This window comes from Schistocerca nitens, chromosome 5 (assembly GCF_023898315.1).
Source record: "Schistocerca nitens isolate TAMUIC-IGC-003100 chromosome 5, iqSchNite1.1, whole genome shotgun sequence".
Classification (NCBI taxonomy): domain Eukaryota; kingdom Metazoa; phylum Arthropoda; class Insecta; order Orthoptera; family Acrididae; genus Schistocerca; species Schistocerca nitens.
Genome location: NC_064618.1, coordinates 856,466,736 through 856,486,830, shown reverse-complemented (window position 1 = coordinate 856,486,830; position 20,095 = coordinate 856,466,736). Strand labels below are relative to the sequence as shown.

Sequence of the window (20,095 nt, the reverse complement as noted above, 5' to 3'; positions counted from 1 at the left end):
ATTAATAGTAGCAGTACAGGGTACCCTCTGCCACACACCGTACAGTGGCTTGTGGAGTATCTGTGTAGATGTAGAATAGATGTAAGAGTATTTTTGAAGCAACACAAGTTCTTTGTTGTATGAGTAGAGTGCTGAAAAATCATGCTAATGTAATCTGAGTAGTATGTGTCTACACTGTATTTAGCATTCAGGTGTAGTGTGCATTATGAACTTCATTATGTAGTATTTGCACGAGACTGGTAATGACAGAGGCAGGAAGAGAGCAGGACTACTCAGGGGAAGTAACAGATATTGGTTTAGAAAATTTTGCAAATATTTAAGATTTCAGTTAAAAATGTGGTATATTCTGTTAAAAAGTATTGCCATCAAATTGTTTTGTTTTGACACATTTGCAAGATCCATTTCACAGTTGAATAATGAAGGCTCTGTTGTTACAAAGCAAATAAGTTGCCATAAGTGTGCTCTCAAACATACTTATTTCACATCTATTAATAGCAAGTTATACTCTGGTAACTAATCACATCTCTCCTTTCATGCTTATCTCAGTTCTGTGTAAAAATATTATAATGTCCTCAAAATTTTTTTTTCTGGAAGGAACCCAAACATCACTTGCTGGATCCAATTTTACCAAGAAAACTATATTATTCCACACATATTGCCTTGACAATAGAAAGTAGGCATATTTTTACTCACACTCCATGAATATGGGAATATGATTTTCAAGAAAATGTTTTATCTGACAGTTCAGATGACTATTGAAGGTCATTGATGTAGTGCAGTACTTATGATTATTACAGATGTCGTGCATTCAGCATACACAATGAATACCATTTTCAGGGATCAGTTTACCACTATTTTTTTTTTAATTATTTGCATCGCTCAAATTTTCATATTAAGTGACTTTGAAAATTGTTCTGCATCTTTAATACATTTTGGGTTTCTATAGAACTTCTTTCAGTGCAGAGGACCAATAGTTTTACTACTTTTTGCACTTCCCAGTTTAGTTAATATAGTTTATGTTGTCTGGGAATAGTATGTAAGAGTGTATTTTACATCATAATAAGAAATACTAAATGCTGGTTTGAGTGTTAATAGATCAATGTGACATGAAAACCAAGCAACACTTCGGTCAGAGCAAGTTTGGCAAGAACTATTTGGTGTCAACTGTGTAGTTCAGTCAGGGTTTTACCTGTTGGGTTTCATTGGATTTTCACAGTTTAATACTGATAAACCAGCTGTATGAAACAAAGTGAATGAATAGAATTCTTTTGTGGTGGTGGGAATAAGTGAAGTGCAGTGGCAGAATAAACTGGAATTCTGGTCGGGTGAGAACAAGGTTACTAACAATGTTGAATGGGGTTAATACAGCAGTAGGTCTAATAATGAGCAGGAATGCAGGTTGATTACTATGTACAGCACAGTGAAGGCATTATTGTAGGCAAAATACACAGAGCCATGACACACAACACTAATAAAAATGTAAATGCGTACTAACGTCACATAATGAGGGGAATAAAAAATTGTATGATGAGATAAAAGAAGTTATTCAGTTTCTTAAGGGATAAGAAATTTTAATTCTGATGAACAACAGAAATCAGTAGTAGGAAAAGGATAAATGAGATGTCTTGGACTGGGGGGAAAGGAATGAAAGAATTTTGCACCTATCACAATGTAATCATTGCAATTTTGTCTTCATAGCGTTTATAGATTTAGACAAAGCTTAGGACAGTGTTGACTGGACTACTCTTTGAACTATTTTAGGTAGGAGGGAAAAATAGTAATGGGTTTCTGTCAAAGTAGAAAGATGTTAAAAGAGAGGCAGACGGAGCAAGGCAGGGCTGTAGCCTGTCACTGAGGTTATTCCCTATGCACATTGAGGAAGCAGTAAAGGAAACAAAAAATAAATTAGGAAACAATATTGAAGTTCAGTGAGAGAAATAAAAACATTGTTGTTTACTGATGACATTGTAACTCTTTCAGATATGGCAAAGGACTTGTTGAAGGGAATAGTTAATGTCGTAAAAAAGTATGTAGGAAGATGAATATAAAAAGGTGATAGTGTAGCCAGTTAAATTGGTCAATGCCTAGAGAATTGGATTAGGAAGAGAAAACATTATAAATGTTAGATAAGTTTTGCTATTTGGGCAGAACAATGTCAGTGGTTGAAGAAAAATGAGTTAAAATGCAGACTACCAGCAGCAAGGAATGCGATTCTGAAAAACTAAATTAACATTGGATATAAATAACCCTTTCCACACCAGACTCAAATGAAACGGATTTACCTGAATATTTTGACCTATACACATCACAGGGATCCTGCACATTCAATGTTTTGGATGCGAAACATGGATGACAGTACAGACAATAACAGTGTAGAAACTTTAGAAGTGTGGTGCTTCAAAAATTTGCTGAAGGTTAGGTGCGTGAACAGGGTAACCAATTAGGAGGTTGGGAATAAAAGATCTTTAAGGTACAACTTGGCTAAAAGAAGGGATATGTTGGTTGGACACATCCCGAGGCATCAAGAATACATACTTTGGTAGTTTAGGAAAATATGGCAGTTAAAAACGGTAAAGGATGTTGGCTGCAGTAATTATGGGAAGGTGGAGAAGTACCCATGACAGACTAGCACGGAGTGTTACATCAAACCAGTCTTCAGACTGAGGACCACAGCAACAACACTTTGGTTGTGTTCTGCAGTAAAATTCCCATGGGGTGGTTTCTCTATGATATCCGTTCTTTCAAGAGTACTGGTACCACTTGGTATGTAGAGTAACTGCGAAGTTCAAATAATAACAGAGAGGGGCTATCGGAACTGAAGTTGCAAGAGCAAGTTGTCAGTTGTGCTTGCATAGCTCAATCAGTAAGAGCATTTTTAGCAATAGGCAGTGTAGAGTGCCATTCCGGCACACAATTTTAATTTTCCAGGAAGTTCCTATAGAGAAAGTTTAAAACTTGTGAAATCATTAGATAAATGGTTGAATGCCTAAGCTGATTCTAAAATATTGAATAGTGAAGTACAAATTTTCTAGAATGTAAAATTGTTCAGCAGATTAAAATATGTAATAGGCATGCCCTAATTTGCATGTTTGTGGTAATCAAAGTAAAATATTAGAGGGCCATTATAAAGATCGATATCTCTCCCCCTCTCTCCCCCTCTCTCCCCCTCTCTCCCCCTCTCTCCCCTCTCTCCCCCTCTCTCCCCCTCTCTCCCCCTCTCTCCCCCTCTCTCCCCCTCTCTCCCCCTCTCTCCCCCTCTCTCCCCCTCTCTCCCCCTCTCTCCCCCTCTCTCCCCCTCTCTCCCCCTCTCTCCCCCTCTCTCCCCTCTCTCCCCCTCTCTCCCCCTCTCTCCCCCTCTCTCCCCCTCTCTCCCCCTCTCTCCCCCTCTCTCCCCCTCTCTCCCCCTCTCTCCCCCTCTCTCCCCCTCTCTCCCCCTCTCTCCCCCTCTCTCCCCCTCTCTCCCCCTCTCTCCCCCTCTCTCCCCCTGGGTTGGTTGGTCATAGAACTGTGTAGTGACTCCTTTTTTCATTCGGGAACTTCCTTTTCCATTTATTGCACCTCAAGCCTGTTTCTATACTGTGTAACTTTTTTTATGCAAGGTTAAATGTAAATGAAAGACTTTATTTACACGTATAATCTATTTCAGATGTACAAAGTTAAGTGGGGATCATGCAAGTGTTCCACAGCATTTCACCTAAGATGACATTGATGAATGTCACAAAATATTGTATTTTCTTATGGTATGCGTCAAGCCTCAAACTTCAGTGTGATCACTGTGTGTGGAATGTGTCATTAAATTTCCCAGGAAGTAACGAAAATTACTGTTATATAGATTTCACTCGATTAACATTAGGCAGAAGATGGGCTTTGTTTTTAAGAAAATTGTCAAAGGTGGTTGAATTTACAGTAAAGATAATGTCATAGTAAGGAGCTACATCACATTATTCTTTGCATTAATCTGAAGTGAGTAACTATTATAATGCTGTACTTGTGACATGAAAGTATCTCACTAAATTAAGTTCCTTCTAATACCACCCATATAAGTAAAGTCCTGTGTGAGGAAACACTTCCATGTAACCTCAGAGACATATCAAACAGCCTCAGTTTCAAAACTGAACTAATGGCTTATCACTTGAAATAATGATAGATCTGCCTTTACTTTTATCTGACAAGAATACCTAAGAACTTGTTCTCTTTGATTTTCTTCACATTTACAGGACGCCCAGACAAAAATTTCTAAAAGCAGTAAGATGCAATACTTGAAACTGCCTTCGCAAATAAAAATATTTCTGAGTGCTGCTAGCCACAAAAAATTTTCAGTGCGTTAAAATGATCCCTGTCGTTAATTGTGTAACGTAGAAGTCTCGTAATCGTAAAGTCACTGTTTTGATTCCTGGTAGTAACAACTTCTTACATTTATTTAGATTCCATATTTATTAACAACTGAAAATATTAATGAACAAATATTGAAGAATACTTTTCAATAAAAATATCATCTTTTATATTTAATTGCAAACCACATGTAAAATTGGTACACAAATGCAAAACATCAAATATAAAATAAAAGTAAGTTTTTATTTCTAGAGACTGAACAGCATTGTTGAGAGATATATATATCTCAAATTTGTATCAAATTTATTTTCATACAACCAGTAATTAAAAGTAAAAAAGTTTTATTTTAATTATGATTCAGTATTTGTCAACATTTCCATTAGATTATAGTAAAAAATTTAAATAAAAGTAGAAAAAGTTGCTACTAATGAGAATCGAACCAGTGATTTTGCAATTATGGCTTGTACAGTGTGCATTCATGTACCGGGAATAATGCTAATAAACTCAATGTTTTGTACTTAACTGTGCTCGGAGATATTCTAATCTTGAATTTTTTGTAGGTTGTAGAATTTTTTTTCTGATGTCTACACACTGACCTTCAGATTATTTACATATGAAGAAAATCAGAGAGAGTAATAAGGAGCACTTGTGAATCCACGACATGATACTCTGCAATCCTAATATTGTTACCAAAAGTCAGAAAAAGGAGGCAAGAGCTTAATGTTTGCCTTCCTGGTTAGTTTTGATAAATGCAAAGTAGATATTACAAGTAAGGTAGGTGTTCAATAAAAATGTGGATGTCTGCACTGTAAACTTCGGGTATCTACTGCAGTGTAAGAGAGGGTCTTAAGGCTATAGTACGGCCAGGGTAAACAAGTAAATAAGTAACAATTTAATTTGGAAAAATAGAAGAAATTGACTAGGAGAGCTACAAAGGCCAATTTTGGCCAAGATAAAACAGACTCTGAGACGTTGGTGTAAAAGATGTATCCCAGGATTTCACACCAAATGTTAGTTCAACCATCAGCTGAAGTATTTCAGAACATTTTTTGTTCTTTACGGTGTCATTCTATAATCATAGAGTGGGACTGGGAATGTAAACATATTTTAGATTGCAAATGGAGCATTACAGTACCAGTGAAATGAATTTCAGTGAAGGTTATAAACCCCAAACAGTTGCACTGAAATGTCTATTACGATTACTGATGTTAGGATATTTAATGTTTTGTGATATTGTGGCCACAACTTGTTGAGTTTGCTATTGAAGTATTACATTTGCACCTTTCTGCTAGACTGTTGCATTGTGCCTGCCCACAAACGAGATGCGTGCTAGATAAGACGGTTAGAGTGTAATCAACCTGAAAGTACCTGTAAACTTCAGTAAGAACTTTCATGTAAACACTACATAATAAACAATAACTAAAGCTTATCCTTCCTAGTAATATGATGTAATTGTGTTGCAAATGAGATTCCAATGTCAACATGTTGGATACAAAACAGTCAAAGCAACTATGAACAGTGGCCTAAGGAAGTCCTGCATCAAACTTTTTAAGGGCCATTAGCAAGGTAAAGGTGCACCCGTGACATTTGTGTCACATAGTAGAAGTGGTTTTTTTTTTTTTTACCCCCTCTAATAACTCTATAAATTTGTATATGCATCTTTTTTACACACTATGTATATGACAGTTGATAACGATCATGTAATTCAAATCTGCCAAGAGCAATGACAAATTTTATTCAGATTATAGCCCCAGTGGAATTGTGATATCTTGAATTAAATGTTTGATGGCTGTGCTGCACCCAAACATAAAGAAGATAACTGAAATGTATCACTGGAATAAAATTGACCTTGTTTAAATATATAAGTAGTTTACAGATTGACATAGCATGAAAAATCACACAGAAGATAACACAACCTGAAATGAGGTTGATAAGTAAGGATGGTGATGCCAGCAACCAAAAGATCATCATCAAGAGTGAGTCTATGGCAGAAGTAAAAATAAGGCAAATAGAAACAAAAATATGTTGGAAAATTTAAAAGGGTACTGAATTAAGTAATTTCGTAGGTGAACAGCAATGCAAGTAACAGACGAAGTACAAATTGAGTTTCAACTGATGAAAGGCACTGTGTGTGTGTGTGTGTGTGTGTGTGTGTGTTTGGGGGGAGGGGCATTTTTAAGTGATAGTAAGGCAAAAAAGCAGCTTTACCTTCCTTCCAGCCTTCTGATCTGACTTACCAAGTGAGTTTGGGGGGGGGATGTACTGTGTAATTTGAATTTTGAACCCCATTGCAATTTCGTACTGCACAACTGAAGTGCTGCAAAGTAATTAAAGAAGCAAACCACGTAGTTTTGAAGAGACAGTTTTGAGAAACTGATCCCCATTTAATTTAATTTTATGAATTATATGCATGTTATGTACATATCAATGATTTGGAGAAGGAAATATCATAACTGCATTGTAAACTCATCAGTGTGAACAGCTGGTAGGGTATTTTCATTTCATTTGGCAGTTGATTTGCTCATGTGGACAAGCTGAAAGCTATGAAGCTTTTGAATGGAAATTTGAGAAAAGTGTTCCTGTGTTAATGGTGGCAACTTTATGTAAGAGCATTCAGTATAAAGTTACCAAATCAATCATTTGTGGAAATGTCAAAATAAGAATGTCAGTTTTGAGGTGAGAAACATAGAAATGTTGTTCTTGTTATGTTTTCCAATATTTTGTTTGACTCTTGGGCATATGAACTTCTTACCATGTTGGAAAAATCGAATAACTAACCCTAACTAACAACAATTACACTCTCACACCTCCTTCATAGCTACATGTATTGACACTGCAGTTTGACTGGGGTCAGCTGTTGCTTCATATGCAGTGGGTGATGGGGAGAATCTTAAGTGGGGAAGAAAGTAGATCATGGCTGGAAGAGGCAGCAAATGCAATCAGCGGCAATGTGGTGCCAGTGAGCTTGCTCTGACAGGTAGGCAGAGTTTCAGATGGTGCACCATGATGTAGAGTGGTGATGTGGGAGGGGGGAGGTAGAGCCACTGGACAGGAGGGTGTGAGTAGCAAAGGGGATGGGAGGGGGGGGGGGGGAGGTATTGAGACCAGGAGGACTGAAAGATCAAGAGATGCGTCGTAAGGTCAAATTCCATCTTTGTAGCTCAAAGGAGCTGGGATTCGTGGTGAGGATCCTTATGGCCTGGATTGTGAAGCTGCCATTGAAGTTGAGTGTGTTACACTGAATGGGCACCAAAAAAATTGTGGCTGACTACTCATTGATGGAACAAGTCACTGAGCACAACATATTAGACTTCACTGGTGGCTTACAACACATGCCACGTGGATCTTCACCCAAATACCATCTTCTCGGAACTACATCCATGGGATTTTTCCTTACGACATAGAATTTTATCGTGCACGTCCTGGCTTCATTCTCCACTACCCCCATCCCACACTGACCACCACCCATGTCTCAATGCCCCCCTCCCCCCCCCCCCCTCCCACTTCACTATCGTCTTCCCGTCCAGTCTCTCTCTTCTTCTGTTCTGTCTACCCCTCTCAATCCCCTACCCCATGTCATTGTGAACCAGTCATAAGTCCCCTCCTGCCTTTGCCAGAGTGAGCTCACTGGTACCTCATTCCTATCCTCTGTTCTTCCTGCCTCCTCTTCCCAGCCATCAGCCACTCTTGCTTCCCTTTTCCTTATCTCTGCTTTTTTCTCCTCACCCAATAGAGCCCCTAAACCAGTCAAGCTGTAGTGCTGGTACAGCATAGACAAGCAGGAGGATGTAGCCATGCATGTGGAGGGGAGGGGGAGGCAGCAACAAGCTCTAAGGCAGGACATCGTTTGAAAAAAGTTTTATCCTCCTCCTAACTCCTCTTGCAGTTCCACAGTTACCTATTAAAATGGATTTGATATGTTGTACATAAGGTGTTTTCCATAGTTGTCATTTGTTTAAGTGGTAGTAAATTAGCCTGTTACATTTGATTATTAGTGCAATGAAAGTGAAAGATTCTTGTCTCAATGTTGTTTTATTGTGGATAGGAAGAAATTCACTAAATATTCTTTTTGAATCACAGTGCATCAAGTTTGTTATTGTGTTGTTTGTGGAACAGCAGTACTGTTACACTAGACCTTGACTGGTGGTAATTTTATCTATCTGTGGTTTTTGTCTGTTATTGGATTTATCCCTTTGAATGCTTTCTGCATTTTGTATGATGTTTCGGTATGGGTTACTCATCTTCTGAAACACTACCACTCCACACTGTGTTTTATGAGGAATAACTTAAGGTTTACAGGTTTTTGCAACAGTAATCATCAGTGGGGTAAAAAAGTTTCAGATCTTGGCTGCGCACACCGAAGCTTTCTCTGTCTGAAGTAGCATCGAAACATCTCAGTGAAACATGTTTATATAATAGAAAATCAAAATTATACAGCCAGGGCACATAGTTTAAATGTTTTGTAGTAGTTGATAATTTGCAGCTGTGGTTGTAGAAGTGTAGAGTGATGGAAAATAAAAGTGCAGCATGGTTATTTTGTTTTAAAATCGAGCCTACCAAAGTAAGGAAGTTAACTGTGTACTTAAAGTTTGTCATGTCAGTTTCTCTTTAGTAATTTAATATTTCCTAATAATGAAGAGACTTTTTTCTGTAAGTCACATAGCATGGTAAAATGTTTGTTACCTGTGCTTGTGCAGAGGTTAAATACAGAAGAGGTAGATAGTAAGTTGTTTTAGGCATTTATCTGGTAGTGTTGATAACTATTGCAGGTTTGAGATGAGGCAAATTAAGAAAGCTGTTTTAATATCTTGTTTCTCTCTACAACGTATTCTATATATGTCACGATATACGGCTGTAAATAAGATAAATTTATTCTTCAGTAAAGTATGATGCAGGGAACAGTAGAGCTGTCTTTAAGGAAAGCCATACTTTCATTTTGTGCATTATATTTTAAGAATATCATTGTGGTGGTTTTTGTAATAATTGTTATTCGGCTGTGCTACATTTTTCCAGAACTTAGTAATTTTGGAAAGCCAGAAATGTTGGAAGTTGTATAACTGGAAATGTTTTATTATAATCATACTAGTAGCAATAACAATACCTAAATTTCTCTTGATACAGGTGTCAGCAATTGGCAGCCCCAGTCCCACACCACGCTCCACTGACCGTTTTGGTTGCCCGAGTGACGGCTACGATCCTTTCAGGCGACAAGCGAGCTCTCCAGGTGTGGCCTCACCTGCATCTCTCAACAGCAATTCGTTTGGGTTAGGCACAGGTGGTGCAGTCTCACCACTGCTAAAGGGAGCAGGTGTAGATCTCAAGGCAGACCACAAGAAGGTCGATGTGGAAATAAGTGAAAGCATTGTTGGTGCAATACTGGGCCCTGGTGGCCGTGCACTTGTCGAAATCCAACATCTGTCGGGAGCGAGCATACAAATATCAAAGAAAGGAACATTCGCACCTGGTACTAGGAACCGTATTGTGACAATATCTGGAACACCCAATGCCATTACCAATGCCCGTTACCTCATAGAGCAGAGAGTAAGTGAGGAGGAAGCCAAACGGGCTAGGCATGGATCTCTAGGTCCTATTCTGCAGTAACATTGGCAAGGATAGCTTTGAATTTAAAACACAAAAAAGTTGAGCTATTACTTAATTTCCTTCAAGGCGGTTGCTGGCACCGTCATTTTGGCAGAATAGGCAGCAAGCAAAACACTTGCAGAAAATTGTCAGTTGTTCCATAATTACATGACATATGTTGGTAAATTTGTTACACATTAATTTCATGTGCATTCTTCATTGTAATGTATTGTAAATATATGTATTCAGATGTATCTCATCACCCCATTTGTGATTATGTAGCTAGCTGCCTTTTTTTCTTACATGCAATCCTGTCACAATAATTAATGTACTTTGTGGCAAATGATTTCTTTCAAATGTTCTCGGGTTGTAGTCTGTTGTAAGTAATTGGGCAGTCTATTTTGACATGACATTCGTTAACTTTAAACATAGAAATATTTTTACCTGCTCATAATTAACGCTTCCCATTTTTTCCACTCATGAGCATTTGTTGTACATTCAATGTCACATCATTGCATCACTGTTACAGGTTATACAATAAAGTTTAACTCATGAGAGAGATCTGTTAAGGGATGAATGTGTGGAGTGTGTTCAGTGGATGAAATGTTTGCGGAAAGTTGCCTTGTATGGGTAGCACACTGATAATCTTTGTTCTGTGATAAATATATTTCAGTGTTATATGAACATTCTGCACCCTTGTTGACAACAATCCTTTGATAAAGTGTTTGTGTTAGCTGCATTGATGTAGTATTTGTGTAGGTAGTTTCCACAAGGGATTATGGTTCTGTTTTCTGTGCTTAATAGCATGTCGTGTTTTCTCATAACATTAATCGTGGTGTTGGGAAATGAGTGGAACTCGCATCCTTGTTGTGAGTTATGACGTCCATATGCATTTTTCAAGTTGTAGTGTTTTATCATTATCAGATTCATTGGTGAAATGTGATAACTACTGTATAGATGAGTGTCTTCAATGTCAAGTTACCATTATATTTTTATTGTCAGTACCTTTCATTATTATTACCATTAAGCTATAGATAGTGTACAGGAGAACAACTTGCCCTACTGACACAAAGATCATGACTGTTTGGCAGTAAATTTAGTTGGTGGAAATTTTCCAGAAAGGTTTCTCTAAAATTATACACTATTTATGTATGTTGTACAGTGCTTCTTGGAAGCAAGAAATTGTGAGAAAATTAATATGTGAGCAAGAAATCTCTTGTTGATCTTTGTTTTTCCGTTTTTATAAATTCTAATATGTTCCTAAGAGTTATCTAAAATTTTCATTATAGATGTCTTGATTTTTTTTTTATTTTATTTGAAAATAGGTGTATTTGAGGACCTAAGATATCATTAACTGTTCATTAAATTGTTTTAAGTAAGTGAACTATGGATGATATAATTTTTTCTGACTCATTATGGTGCATACAACAATTAGAAACTCTGTTTTCTATAGGGGGGGGGGGGGGGGGAAGATTAGACTTTGGTGCCATACATGGAGGCCTGGGTATATTGGCTACGCAGTAATAAAAGCAAAAATGATTGCTATGTTATGTATGTGTGTATATATTTTTACTATGTAATACCATTTTACATAGTCATTCATTTGTCAATTCCATTATATTTATTATCTGTTCTTGCGTAATACAGAGTGACGTACTTCCATTTTCTGGAACTTCAAGTACTTGATTGTTTTGTTACTTTGGACATGTCTTGTTAAGCAGACTGAATTGTTCAGTTCTCCAGTAATTCACATTTCCCTAATTGATACAAATTGTTGAAATATTTTGGAAAATCTTATATTTGTAAAAAGGATGGCATGTTTGAAGATGTTTATAGAAAGAAAACTCATTTTCATGTGTAAATCATTGATTCATTAAAAATAAATTTCATGACAGCATTATGTTGTGATGTGAGTTTTATGTGCATTATGCATTTTTAGTAATATGACAAATAACTGTGTTGCTAAGGGAACAGCAGCTGTCTATGTTAGTATTTAATGATATGTTTGTTTATTTATTTTCTGTCCATATAACAAAGTTTTCGGACATTCTGAAATTGTTACCTGAAGGATGGGGAGTAGTAGGCACCTATCTGACTATGTCTGTCAAACTGATCATTGCAATTAACTGCAGTGGATGAAAATTGCTGGGAATCATAAGACGCAACAATACATTTTATAACATTTAGCGTGTGTGTTTTGCGCCCACACACACAAACTGGTTTCAAGGATGAAAGGAGTTGGGCAGAAGAATTTTGTAAGTGAAAAATAACCCAGATTTAGTGTTAAATTTGTAAAATGCAAATGGAGTTTCTGCTTTGTATACCACATTTTCTACCAATTCGAGGAATTTTCTTTAGTTGACTTTTTTTTATTAATGTCCAGCGTGTGTTTTTCAACTCCTCGTCCTGAAGCTTACCCTGTGAGCTATGGGTGTCGCCACAGAGGCGACTTGGGTGCATCAATACATATAGATGGTAGCCATACTGTAGGTGCAACCACATCAGAGGAGGTATCTGTGGAGTGTGCAGACTATCATGTTTGCTGGAAAGCCATCAGCCTTTTCAGTAGTTGCAAGGGTTACAGTCTGGGTTTGCACTGTGAATGGTTGAAAGCAAGGAAAAACAACAGCTGTTGTGTTTCCTGAGGACATGTAGCTCTAGTGCAGGTTTTAATGATGATGCCATCCTCTAGCCAGGGACTACTCAGTAGGATGTTGCCATTGGAAACAACAGATCTGGTGCTCTGCAGTTCAGAGTGTGAAATGTTAGATTCTTCAGTTGGGTCTGTGGGTTAGAAAATTTAGAGAAATGGATAGGTTGATGTTTGGAATTAGTGAAGTGCGGACGAAGGAAGAACAAAGAGTTCTCGTCAGATGAGTGGAGGGTTACCAGAACAACATAGTGAATGCATTGGTATAGACAAAATACACACAATAGCCTCCACAGTAGGGCTAATTCATATATCTACTAGCTTTGCAGGTATCATTTCATTAAGAGGCAAAAATTTAACTATGAGGTGATTGTAATTTGATAGTAGGAAGAGAAGGAAAAGTAGTAGAATGTGGACTGAGTAAAGGAATAATATGAGAAGCTGTCTCATAGAATTTTGCACAGAACACAATTTAATCAATGCTAAGCTTGGTTCTAGGATAATGAAAGAAGGTTGTATATGTGGAAGAGATGTGGCGGTGCCAAAATGTTTCAGGTAGGTTATATAATAGTAAAACATTGATTTAGAAACCAAATTTTAAATGGCAAAAAAATTCCAGATGCTGATACAGACTCTTGTCTGCAGTTTGTTGGTTATGAACTTATGATAAAAACTAATGAAATTGCAGAAAGATGAGAAATTAAGGAGATGGGAGAACCAAAGATTGTAGAGTTTTTTGTGGTACTACTAGGCAACAGTTAACAGGATAGGTTAGAGAGATGGTTTAGTAAGGGTAAAAGATGAACAACTAGGCATAAAGAAGAAATCCTCAACACATTATACATCAAATTTAACTAATGGATGTAGAAACATGCATGACAATGGTAAAGATGGATGGTACATATATAGGAAAATTAAAGAAACCTTTGTAGAAAAGAGAAGCAGCTGAAAGAATATCAATAGCTCAAATAGCATGCCAGTAGCAAGCAAAGAATGGAAAGCATGTATCAAAAGGTTCATGCACAGAAAGATATTACTTGAAACAAGGCACCAGTAGATGACGTAGTCTTAGAATTATTGAAATCCTTGGGCAAACATACCACAATAAAACTATTCTACTTGTTGAGAAATTCGTTTTCCAAAGGCCCATTGGTTTAGTTAGTGTTGGTTGCAAAAACACTGACACTAATTGTTTACAGATGAATTATGGACTTGTAGTAGCCAACCTCAAAGATCAGTTTGGGTTCTGGAGAAGTGTAGAGAAACAAATCTCAGAATATAGATCGAAAAAAGGCAACCCTACATTTATAACATTCATAGATTTGGAGAAAGTACATATAATGTTGACTGGACTACATCCTTTGAAATTCTGAAAGGTAGAACAGGTAAAACAACTGGAGTAAAAGGTTACCTCCTAATTGTACAGATACCAGACTACAGTTATAAGAGTTGGACATGACAATGGAGTAGTAGTTGTGAAGGGGAGTGAGATGGGCTTGCAGTGTATCTCCATTGAGCAGGTAGTAAAGGAAACCAGAGAGAAACGTGGAAAGGGAATCAAGGTTCAGAGAGAAGAAATAAAACTTTGACTTGTGCTGGTTTGCTGATGGCAGTGTAATTCTGTCGGAGGGACACGGAGGATCAGTTGAACAGAGTGGGTAGTGTCGTGGAAAGGAGAAATAAGACAAGGGTGACAGAACATATTCAGTTTAAGGCAGGTGATGCTGAGGGAATTAGGAAGTGACTACGTAAAGAAGTAGATGATTTTTACTATTTGGGCATCAAAATAACTGATGTTGGTTGACGTAGAGATGTAAAATAGACTGGCAGTAGGGAAAAAAATGTTTCCAGAAACAGTGATGTAAGGTGCTTCCAAAAGTGTATATACATGGTGAACTGTTATAGAAGATTTTATTTTCTGTTCCACTAAGTTAGATTTCTGTCCAATTTGAAAAGTAAATGTACTTTCTTTCTAATTAATGTTTACATTGGTGGCCTTCAGTAACAATACATTTCTGAGTATGAGTCGCCATTGAATTCTGTACGTCATACCGAAGTGTCCAATAGGATCTCTGTGCACACTGCTTGAATCTCATTTCAATGTGTGTCCAGGTTATGTGTTTACATTTGTACACCTCATCTTTTACTGTGCCCCATAAGAAGAAATCAAGCTGCATAAGGCCTGGAGAGTGTGGAGGAAACTTGATTTGCCCCGTGTCCTACCCACTGACCTGGCAAATTCTGATCCAGGTTTGTTTGTACATCCCTATGATGGTGTGGTAGGGCACTATCTTATTGGTAATAAACTTATCACCACCATATAATGAACAAATGGCAAGGAATGTGAAATCAACAAGCGTTGTTAGGTGCTTTCTCCAGTTACATTACCTTCAAAGTGGAAAGGATCAACGAGTCTTCTTTCAGACAAACCACACCACACATTTACACCAAGCAAATTCACAGCCCTTTCAACTATAATGTGATAATTATTTTCAGCCCAGTACATAAAATTGTGCCTCATCTTCTTTCACACTTCAAAGCTCAAAACTTGCTTCCACCATCTTTAAGTTACTTCCTTGCCACTAACTGGGTCGAGTACAAGAGTGACGATTCTGCTGCCACCTGTTTAAAAAGTGTAACATTACTTTCTCCTAGAAATTGAACTGTGCAGAACGGGAAATTAATTTTTTGACTGTTCGAAGTGTGCATACATTTTTTTAGCACCTGTATATTAATATCTAATTTAAATTTTAGGAAGTGTTTTGTGAAGGTGTTTGTACATAAGTAAGATGTGGGCAGTAAATAGTGTAGATAAGAAGGGAATAGAAGCCTTTGAAACATTGGGCTACAGGGGAATGCTGAAAATCAGACAGGTAGAAGTAATGAAGAGGTGCTGAATTGATTACGGGAAGGAAAAGAAATGTATGGTACGAGGTGACTAAAGAAGAATTGGTTGGCAGGACACATCCTCGGGTATCAAGGAATCATAAATTTGATACTGTAGGGAAGTGATTGGGGGCTGGGAGGGACAGTCTTCACTACAGTGAGCAAGGCAAAATGGATACAGATTACACTGGGTATCCACAGATGAACAGGCTTGCAAAGGATAGAGTAACATAGAGCACTTCACCAAACCACTCTTGCGACTGTAGACTACATCTGCATCATTCTTTGACACAGTATGTTTTCAATACATCAAAAAGTCGTATATGTAGTTTGCAACCATATTGATTCTAACAAAAATTATAACCAATGCTGTTAGGTCACTGATAAGTTTAAAGATGTTGAATTTCTTTATTGCATCACTTTTCGGGCGTAGCCCATCATCATCATCATCATCATCATCATCATATGATATGTCAAAAAATTATTGTACAATCATGGCCACAAAGGTAATCCACAGAAATATGTAACACATGACAATATAGGATGTGCAATTGATACATACAAAAAACAAAGTTGTTGACAGAATTTCAGATGCAGACAATGTCACACCTAAAAATCCACAATGAGATAGTAGTGCCAAGTGATCAACATCCCTGTTAATACATAAGTGAAGGAAGTGATGCATCTAAAATTAACATTACACACAGAAGATGGTGAGCAAACCAGTTGAACAGCATTATTTCCGCAAAATAAATTATTACAAAGTGTACAACTTTGCTTCCGCCATTTGCCGATGGGTGGCGACAACGGTAAGTAGCAGTCGAAAGAAACAGATCACAGACATCAGGCAGTTAGCTTTAACCTCGGTCAACATAACATCATTCAAACATTAGTCTATTTGTCTCTGCATCATAAAGTTGTTCTTGATTGAAAATGTCAGTTTACGAGCCTAATTCTCGTCATTTGCAGGAGGTGTTACTTGTTGTGCATCCCCCCCCCCCCCCCCCCCAACCTCTCCAAGATGAAAACACTGGCCGAGTCTCATAGAATGCTCTCAAGGATGCTATTAGTGAAAGAACGTGTCATGAGTGGTTTCAATGCTTCAAGAATGGTGATTTTAACATCGTAGACCAGCATAATGGTGGAATAGAGAATGTTTTTGAAGATGCAAAATTGGAGACACTGCTGAGTGAACACTTGTGTCAAACTCAAGAAGAATTAGCACAACTAGTGGGAATGACACGGCAAGCCATTTCAAAATGTCTCAAGGCTATGGGAATGATTCAGAAAGAAGGAAATAGGGTCCTGTGTGAGCTGAAACCAAGAGATGTTGGACGGAATTTTTGTGTTTGTGAACAGTTGCTTCAGAGGCAAAAATGGAATGAATTTCTGCATCGCATTGTGACCGGGGACGAAAAATGGGTTCTTTGCCATAACCCTAAATGCAAAAAATTATGGGGATATCCCAGCCGTGCTTCTGCGCCGAAGGCCAAACCAAATATTCACAGCTCCTAGATCATGCTCTGCATTTGGTGGGACCAGCTCGGTTTTGTGTACTATAAGGTGTTAAAACCAAGTGAAACAATCACAGGTGCTTGTTATCAGATGCAATTAATGTGTTTGAGCAGAGTATTAAAAGACAAATGGCCGCAATACAGAGAGAGGCACAATGAAATGATTTTGGAGCACGACAGCGCTCAACCCCACGTTGCAAAAGAGGTCAAAACGTACTTGGAAATGTTAAAATGGGATGTCCTACCCCACTCACAGAGTTCTCCAGACATTGCTCCCTGTTACTAGATCAATGGCGCATGGTCTGGCTGACCAACACTACCAATCTCGTGAAGTCACAAATTGGATCGCTTCAAAAGACAAAAAATTTTTTTGACCCCTGAAAGATGGGAGAAAGTAGTGGCCAGCGATGGAAAATACTTTGATGATACATATGTAACCAATTTGTTTCAGTAAAGCCTCATGTTGGGGGGAAAACGGCAGAAGCAAAGTTGTGAACCTTGTATTATTATTATTATTATTATTATTATTATTCTCATATTTATGATTACAAATGTTCCATAACTGTCACCAAGGAAACTCACGTGTAGAGGGTCAGTAGTATAAGACATATGAGAAAAATATCAGAATAATGGTTAAAGCGCTATTACGTACACCACAGCCAGGTGGCAGAGAAATTAGCTGTCAACGCATAAAATGTGAATGTTTTAAATAGAAAGTAAAAATAATAATATGAAGAAAACAACATAAATTCCCTACAACATAAATGAACATAGCCACATATTGATCTTTCATATGCACAGTGATACACTTGAGCCTACCAACTACTCTTTCTTTTGTTTGGTATTTATTATTGTCATTATTATTTCATTTAGTTTGTAATTACATAATTTTGTTATAGTGTCCTTTTACTTTTACTGAATTTGAATGTGTTTGTTGTATCGGTTGGTAGGCTCAAGTGCATACTTGTGCATATGTGAAGGCATTACATGGCTTTCTTCATTAATGTTGTAAGGAATTCATGTTGTTTTCTCCAGTTTATTACTTTGTTTTATTTTCTACTCGCCATGTAGCGGTGATGCCGAGTTACGGATAGACACAATAAAAGACTGCCAGAAAGTGAGTCACATTCCATCCTGGACTTTCCATTGTTTGATTTTGTTTTACTTTCTGTAGAGAACATATTCATATTTTATACTTTGAAAGTATGCCTCTCCGCCACCTGGCGGTGACATGTGCTTTAACCATTATTCTGATAATTTTCTCATTTACTTGTTTTATAGTACTGACCCTTTGTAAGTAAGTTTCCTCAGTTTCTTTGGTAATAGTTATGGCACATTTGTAGTTATAAATGTGGAAAGAATTATAAAGGTACAATGTAACAATGATAGTAATTTATTTTGTGGACATAACACAGTGCCACTAGTTTGCACATTATATGTTAATGTTAATTTTGGATGCGTCAGTTCCTTTACTTGAGTATTGATGTTGATTTTGATCACTTGACAATACTGTCTTATCATTGCGGATTTTTATGTGTTACATTGTGTGCGGCGGAAATTCTTTCATCAGCTTTGTCTTTTGGTATTAATCATTTGTAGATCTTATATTGTCATCTGTTATATTTTTGTATTATAACTTTTTGTGGTTTACCTTTGTGTTTATAATCATATAATAATTTCTTGACAGACCTGCTGATCCCGAAACATGAAATGCAATAAAGAAGTTCAACTAACATTTTGTGACTTGTTAGCAACCTCTCAGCATTGGTTATAATAATTGGACACATTAGCCTATTTCATTCATTCAGTCTTGACAGTACTTTCTCTGGTCAGTATATATAATTGATCCTTAAACATGAATTTCTCCACAGTTGTGTCAAACTGTAATGTTTCAATTGTAGATACCTCATTGAAGTGGGAAAGCTATTAGAGCACCAGTCCTTTGACAGCTCTGTGGTCTTCCAAATATACACACAGGGAATATCACTCTGTCTGATAGTGCACACCAGAAGTTTCCCTAAATGTGATAACAGCCACGAGGCTCAGTGGGTAAGTGGCAGATTGGAAATCCAAAGGTATATTCTAGAACTTTTTCCTGTCGCTTATGGCTTATTTCACCTTTGACAAGAATTTGTTAATGTAAAATATGCCAAGCTGCAGCTTGGTTCAGGGTTCTCTTTAGACAGTACATCCTCTAATAATGGATTGGGCAAGTTACTTGAAAGGTTACAGAAAGACAAGGACATACTACCTCTGTATGAGCTGGCCAAGTAAAGCTTTGTGGTATTCAAATCGGCATTCACATTGTCAACAGATTTACTTTATGGTATAGCCAAGTACATGCCAAAGCCACTGAAAGGTATGTTGGGATGTTCAGTGTAAAGGAAGTAAACCCAAAAGGATCTTTACCGAAATGCTGGGAATTGTGCCAATATGATGTTATAATACAATTATGACCACTTTAGTGTTTGGAACAAGAGAAATCTGTATGACTTGTTCCAACACCTCTGCAACATCTTCCACAAGAATGAGTACTTTGAGATACCAGAGAAAAGGCAAGAAGAGTTTGTGAAGTTAATGTGTGTTGGTGAATTGATGAAGTGAATGTGTAAGATTGGAAAAAAGTAGATGTACCAACATACTGACCTGTAGCTTAGCCTGCAGGCTAGGATAGGTCGGAATGTGACAATTTGCTTGTGAACTGGTGAAGTCAAAAACTTTGAATGGTAGAAAACTAGATGTGCTGATAGACTGTGTGAATGTACTGAATTTTGGTGAATTAAATTTCAAAATTTTGTCAGAAATGTTAGGCTTGTGAAATTTTCTGTACCCTGTCATAAGTAAATGAGCAAATGAGTGTATGAGTACTTTTGTTATAGCTCTAAAATAAATAAATGTTGCCAAAGTATATGGTGATATTCTATATGTGTTCAAATACTTGTTTAGTATTTTATTATTTGTTTGAGGTGCTCATGGGGCAGTTTGTGGTAGGTGGAGTTCGTCAGCAGACATCACAACAGGTGCTACATGGAGCTGTCAATGCTGTACATAGCATCGGGAAGGACTTCAGAGTACCCTATTCTATGATAAATAATGGAGGAGTGAATTGTCAAAGACAACAAAAATGTAAAAT

At 37.3% G+C, this 20,095-nt stretch overlaps 1 protein-coding gene across 3 annotated transcripts in view; it reads left to right on the top strand.

The window, feature by feature from the left end:
- The window catches only part of LOC126259278 (RNA-binding protein Pasilla), an 88,849-nt gene extending 77,468 nt beyond the window's left edge, over nucleotides 1–11,381 (top strand). For all 3 annotated transcript variants that reach the window (XM_049955920.1, XM_049955921.1, XM_049955922.1), the window contains exon 7: nucleotides 9,454–11,381. In XM_049955920.1, coding sequence (XP_049811877.1) covers nucleotides 9,454–9,933 — 480 coding nt within the window. In that variant the 3' untranslated portion in view covers nucleotides 9,934–11,381. The remainder of the gene's footprint in view (nucleotides 1–9,453) is intronic.
- The last annotated feature ends 8,714 nt before the right edge of the window (nucleotides 11,382–20,095 follow it).